Here is a 6,732-nt window from a genome sequence, read left to right on the forward strand (position 1 = left end):
AATGAATAAACATGGACATTTAGTATTCTAGTATGTGGTTAAGATTAAGTCATACTTTTAATTCCTGATCCAATAAGATAAAATTGGAACAGCAGATATGGACGTTAAAAACATGATTAAATATTATATTTTGACTTTGCCATGAGGTTTATTGACACATACTGTTAGCTGCTAGTAGCATGCATGAAATCTTACGGTTATGCTTTTGCTCTCTCTTAGGACTCCACTGATGGATAACTGGTATTCTTTATCATATCTATACTTCAGTACTGTTGGAACTTTGGTAACGTTATTTGTGGGAATGCTTATCAGCTTATCAACAGGTAACTAAACATTAGTATAGCTGTATTACCGTTACATTAGTTTTTACTATATCTGTTTTATAAGTATTTATGTTATTTTACTATAGTCCTAACAACTAGTTTAATTATTTGTTCCATCTTACTCATGGGAAATTTTACGGCCTGGTCTTGAAAACAGAAGATCCACCTCAATTTGAATCTTTGTTATGCCATTTATTAGCTGAAAGAACTTATAGCTCCTACATAGCTACTCTGAGCCTTAGCTATCCTATGTATAAAATGAGGATAATAATTGACCTGCCTATCTCACAGGTCTCTGTAAGATAAAAATAAAAGGCTTGAAGAAATTGTGTATAGCTACTACAATGCTAGGGATTTTACACATACCATTACAATAGCTCTGTGCCATGATCGTCTCACTGTCCTGCACTGACGCTTTGTAAAGAAGTATACACATGTAAGGAATAATAATTATGATCTTTATATCTAAACATAGTGTGAAGCCTTTCTCAGATGTTCATAACCTTTAAAAGAATAATTGTTAAAGGAAATCAAACCAATATTATAGCATACACAGCTCTCTGGGATTGCTATAGAACTGTTACCTGGGACTTCATTTTGTCCTCGTTCTGTGAATTCTCTTGGTCTCCCTCCAGTGTTGGATTCCCTGCTGCCTGTATCCCATTACTCCTAATTCTTGTTTACACCCTCAACTGGATGGGGCACATCCTATAGCACATTCTTGAGAACGGGTGGACAAGAGATCTTGGAAACATTGCATAGCTGAAAAAAAAAAGTCTTTAATTCCTCCTTATGCTTGATAATTGCTGATAATTTGAGTAGAGGATCCTAGGTTGAGAGTAACTTTCTTGTTCCTGGAGGCTGTGTTACTTCTCTTCGACTTGCCTTGTTGCTGTTGAGAATACCAGTGCCCTGCTGCCTGCTGCCAGTTCGCATGTGACCCACTTCGCAATGACTGCCTCGCCCTAGCCTCTCAGGAGGGTTTCAATCTGAAGACCCATGTCCTGCAGTTCTAGGGCACTTTCCTATATTATTTCTTTTGTAATTTCCTGCCATTTTCTGTTTTCTCTTTCTGGAAACTCCTGTTAGTCATATGTTTTAAACTTGGACAGTCCTTCTGATTTTCTTATCTTTTCTCTCCTACTTTCCATCTCTGTGTCTCTTAGGTTTACTACATGGGTTATTTTTAAAATGACTTCTCCAGTAATTTTCAAAGGAGTGCTCTGATTCAGTTTTGAGAATACTCTGTAAGGGAAGGAGGGCAGGTAGAGGCTATTGCAGTAGCCCACGTGAGCAGTCACGGTGGCTTGGGGCAGGGCAGTAGTGTGGAGTTAGGGAGGAGTGCTGGGCTCCCTCATTTCCCACGTTTCCTCACACATACACATCCAGCGCAACCAAGCAGGGGGAGGCAGCTCCCCTGCCTTCTTTATTCAATGTGTTATGACTCGTCGGAAATCCTATAATTTGTCCAAGTATGCCTGATGCCTTTGTTTGCTTTATGCTGTAAATCTACCAGCACGGTGCTACTTTCTAGAATTCTACCGTCTCTCATTGTTTTTTGGGACCTGGATAGCACTGTCTTTGAAACTTCTGGGATACTTATATCACAGGATGTGTATTTATAATAAATTATATTAATAATTAGTGGTGATATTAATATAATTGTATCAATGATTATATTAACATTATATAATTATAATTTAGACATTACAATGTATAATTATTGTAAACTTATAATAATGTTTGTAGCTATTTTTTACCTCTCAAACAGTTGTTTAAACTATTCTCTTTCATTTCAAAAAGGACTATGCTTTTTCTCGTAAGTAAAATTTCCAGCACAGTAGGTTTACTCTCTTATCTGTTGTGATATATTTTAAGACAGATCTTAAACTTTTCTCACCAATAACCCAACTGTTCAGATCTGGAACACACCTAACCAATCTCCTTTTCCTATTTGACCTTTGGTCCTTTTTCAACCCTTTTTTTTTTCCTTTAAAAAAATGGCAGTGTCAGAGTACTCCCTCTGAGTGCTCCTTTTTCTCCCCCTTAAATACTTTGATTCTGATAACCTTCTACAGCTTTATCTTTTGCTTTAAAAAGTGAAGGTGAACAGGCATCCAGTGATTAAAAAACACTTCAACTTCATTAATCTCATATATAACTTATTCCTACTTCATACCATCAGTGAGAACCTTGCAAAAAAAGTCTAGAAGCATAAAATCCTGATGCTCCTTGGGAAATATATTTAAAGATCTACTGTAGGATACTAGGAATATGTAGGAATTCAGGCCAAACAGACTTGGTTGGCATTTCAGCTTCACCTAATCACAGATGGTGCACCATGAATGTGTCTCTTCACTGGTAAAGTGGGGTAAATATTTTCCTACCTGGACTATGAGCTATGAGTGCAGTGATTATTTTATTCATCTCTGTCTCTCCAGCACCTGGTAGAGTCTCTAGAACATGGTAGGCACTCAACGATATTGAATGAATTAATTTAAGGTTGAACCCATCTCCTGAACAACAGAGGTTCCCTTAATGAAAAATCTAGTATTTATACTAAAATGGTGTTTCTCAAACTTTAGAGGGCAGAAGAATCACCTTGGAAATTTGGTAAAAATCAGGACTCAGTGGCTCCACCCACAGAGGTTCTAATTGGGTCAGTCCAGGTTGGAATCCAGGAATCTGCATGTTCAGTACATCTCCTAGGTGATTTGGATAGAGGTAGTTGGAGAACAACTCTTTGAGATACACAGTTTTAAAACCTCCTCTCTGATTCACAAATAAAATACCGAGCCAAAGAATAATTTTTGTAGAGCAAAACTTTAGGGAAGAGAATTTGGATCAAACACCTATCATCATACTGGTTTTCATTTAAATAATTTATCCAACAATTCATAATTTCCTGCATTTCTTCACACATTCATAGCCACTAAACTGGGGAAGGGCAACTCCACCAAGCAGAGGTTTGATATTTTATTGGTAGATCATGAAGGATGCATTTAAACCAGTTTTCCTACCAGTATTGGGCCAGATGACTCTTCCCTAGTTGATACCAGATGAGACAGTTGGCTTGCATTTAACAATCACCTTATTTATCTTTAAACACTAGACTCATATGTATCACTGACAGGCTTGCAGAATCTGAGACTGACTGAGGGAAGAGAAATGGTAGGCTAAGTCTCCAGCACTATTTAAAAGACTCTTTCTCTTTGTGTTTTATAAGTGCATAGAAGTGAATGTGCCCAAGTTAAATGTGTGTATGATGGTCCGTCGCTGGGTAGTTACAGATATCTTTTTAACAATGTAAATAACGTATGTTTTTCAGGAGGAAGAAAACAAAACATAGACCCCAGATTCCTACTAACCAAAGAGGACTTTTTATCCAATTTTGACATTTTTAAGAAAGTGAGTTGGCTTTCTTTTTCCTTAAATTAGTAAGACTGTGCTTTTATCACCAGGACAGAATACTAGTTACTCCTCAGACTTTCTTTTGGACAAGGAAGGTATTTGCCTTCCTTTTTTAAATGATTTATTTCTGTTGTTTATCTCTGCCTCAATAGACTATGAAGCTGATTTAGAGAAAGAAAAGTAGTAGTAACAATTCTTTAGAGTTGAACGAACAGTTTCTTTTTTCTAATCACCATGTTAACATTTTCTTTTAGAAGAAGCAAGTTTTAGACTATAAATCTCATCCAGTAGAAGATGATGGAACTGATAATCCTGGCTTCAACCATATTGAATTGAACTGCACAGATCAAAGTGGCAAGATCAATGGGACTCGTTTGTGAAGCAGCTGTGATGCTAAATTATCTTAAACAGTGTCCCAGTTTTATATGTTTTTTAAGATAATTGGATCAGGTCTAGATTTTTTTTTGTCCTATCATGAGTGTTTTGGGGAACTTTGGGGGGGGATACATTTTTGTTAAAGCAAATTTTGACTTTTACTTTCTATACTCATTAATTGATGCTACTCTGAATGTAAGAGTTTCAGCATCAGTATTTTCCTCTATCTCTCTACTATTATATCAGTGAAGCTGTAGTTGTGCAAGTTGTGAAAGTTTTGAAAGTTGTGACTACATATGTGCTGAAAAGCTAATACACACATATACACACGTACTCGATGGTCAAAAGCAAATTCTTAAATTAGGGCATCATTAAAAATATTTCCCTGCATTTGGTGCTAGCATATATTTTGGAGTTTGCCGAAATCATAATTAATATTGAAAAGGACCTTTCTCCCTCCTACCACATACTCTATTCTTAGGGAGCAATGAAATGACAGGTCTGTGCTGTCTCGATCTTTGCTTCTCATCAACCCCTGTAAGCCCAGGGCACGTTTAATCTTGGAATTGATTCTGGCTCGGGAGGGTGGGAATCAAGAAGCATCCTGTTTGGGACAGAACATGGGCCCAACGGTCAAGGTCTTTTTGGTGCTATGCATCTCTTGTGCCTTTTTGCTTGTTAACTAGAGTTCCTGGCCATTGGCTGCTCATATTGCCTTTCTTAGACTCTGGTTCTTATCTGGATTCCTGGTTTCTCAGCCACTAACTTTGGTTTTGTTGCACATATTACCTTTGCTCGCCTTCCTGATTTCCTGTTCACTCTATTGCCTTGGGCTTGTGTATGTCTTGAGACACCCAATGTGAATCATGCTACCCCAGATCCTGGTTCACTGCGTCCTGGCCTATAAATATAAACTCCCATGAGCCTTATACTGACCAAAGTACTTGCAGCTAGGTACTTACAGATTTGGTGATCCAAGAACATTTACACAATTAAAAATGGGTAAGCTCTGTGGAATTAGATGATTCCATTGAATGCTATGAAGCTGAATGTCAACTAATTTGCAATGATTTAAATTTAAATGTACATATGCTTAGACATATTGAATTCCAAGGCATCCACCTGGTTGATGAGCTAAATTACATAGGCAAATACTACTATTTTTGTTTAGTGTTCCAGAATTACTGGATATATGCTATGTTCCATGCTTTAAAATTTTAAGTAGTAATCTCAAAGTTTACTTTGTTTATTTTCCTACGTTTCTAGCTAAGACTTTGGTTACAGGCTTTCATCAATAACTTATTTTTTTTCTACAGTTCACACATTAGATACTGTTTAGAAGGGTTTTTTTTTTTTAAGCATTACACTGTTTTAAAATAATAATGTGTGAAATATTTAGGTACATTAAAATATTTTATGATTAAATAATTTTTGCTTATTGTCTGATATTTAGGTGAGCATGCTGTACAGAGGTTGGCAATTAAAAACATTAAGAAATGTTTTTAATGTTAATGTTTTATTCATGTTATTAAGAAACTAATAAAAAATAAGAAATAGCATTAATCTAAAGCAAAGAGATTTATACATTTAAATTAATGATATATTCACATATTTTCTATGTGTATAGTTGTTATTTTTTAATCAACATATTTGTAAGCATCCGTCAAACTTTGTAACTCTTCCTATGATTTTTTAATGAGTAGGAAGATATAATCTTATTTGTTTTATGTGAGTGTGATTTGAACAATTGTTATTTATTTAGTAATTCTAATGCACATGTGTGTACTTTCCTTCAATTTTGGAAATCAAAATCAGGTTATTTAAATAATCTTTTCTCTTTTCTGACTGCCAAGGAGTTATGGAATATATCCTTTTTTTTTTTTTTGCGGTACGCGGGCCTCTCACTATTGTGGCCTCTCCCGTTGCGGAGCATAGGCTCCGGACGCGCAGGCTCAGCGGCCATGGCTCACGGGCCCAGCTGCTCTGCGGCATGTGGGATCTTCCCGGACCGGGGCATGAACCCGTGTCCCCAGCATCGGCAGGCGGACTCTCAACCACTGCGCCACCAGGGAAGCCCTATATTCTTAATGAGAGATATAACACTTCCATTCTTGTCCACTTGCTTTTAGGAAAATCTTTGTGACATTAGGAATTGTCACTATTTTACTTTTATAACACATGAGAGTACCAGATTTCTATCTTAAGAAATCAAAGTAATGTTACTATTAATTATTAAAAATTATTTATCTTATCTAAATCTTTGGGTTAAACCAAATAAAGGTAAAATGTTAATGTAAATTTAAAAATCTAATGTTCTTAATTATTTTGAATCACAACAATGCTAATGGGAGGGAAAAGTCACGTAAGTTACCTATTTCTTTTGCCACTAATAAGTTGTATGACCTTGAATTTATCCTTAATCTCTTCTAATGATGGAACTTAACACTAAACACGTACCTACCTCACAAAAATAATGTGACCATCAAAGATCAGATAGTGCTTTATTAATTCAAATAGTGTTACTTAAAATTTCAATTGAAATTGATTGGGAGTCAAAATTTGAGACAAAGTTTATTTGCTAGTTTTGAAAGAAGATAAGCCGTTAATAATTTGCAGTGTAATG

The 6,732-nt window shown here is 35.9% G+C and overlaps 1 protein-coding gene across 1 annotated transcript in view; it reads left to right on the forward strand.

The window, feature by feature from the left end:
• SLC5A8 (solute carrier family 5 member 8) overlaps positions 1 to 5,355 on the forward strand; it is a 62,643-nt gene extending 57,288 nt beyond the window's left edge. Inside the window, exons 13-15 of the mRNA XM_030856262.2 lie at positions 220 to 323; positions 3,652 to 3,731; positions 3,989 to 5,355. Coding sequence (XP_030712122.1) covers positions 220 to 323; positions 3,652 to 3,731; positions 3,989 to 4,114 — 310 coding nt within the window. The 3' untranslated portion in view covers positions 4,115 to 5,355. The remainder of the gene's footprint in view (positions 1 to 219; positions 324 to 3,651; positions 3,732 to 3,988) is intronic.
• Positions 5,356 to 6,732: the final 1,377 nt, after the last annotated feature.

Source organism: Globicephala melas, chromosome 10 (genome assembly GCF_963455315.2).
Source record: "Globicephala melas chromosome 10, mGloMel1.2, whole genome shotgun sequence".
Taxonomy (NCBI): Eukaryota; Metazoa; Chordata; class Mammalia; order Artiodactyla; family Delphinidae; genus Globicephala; species Globicephala melas.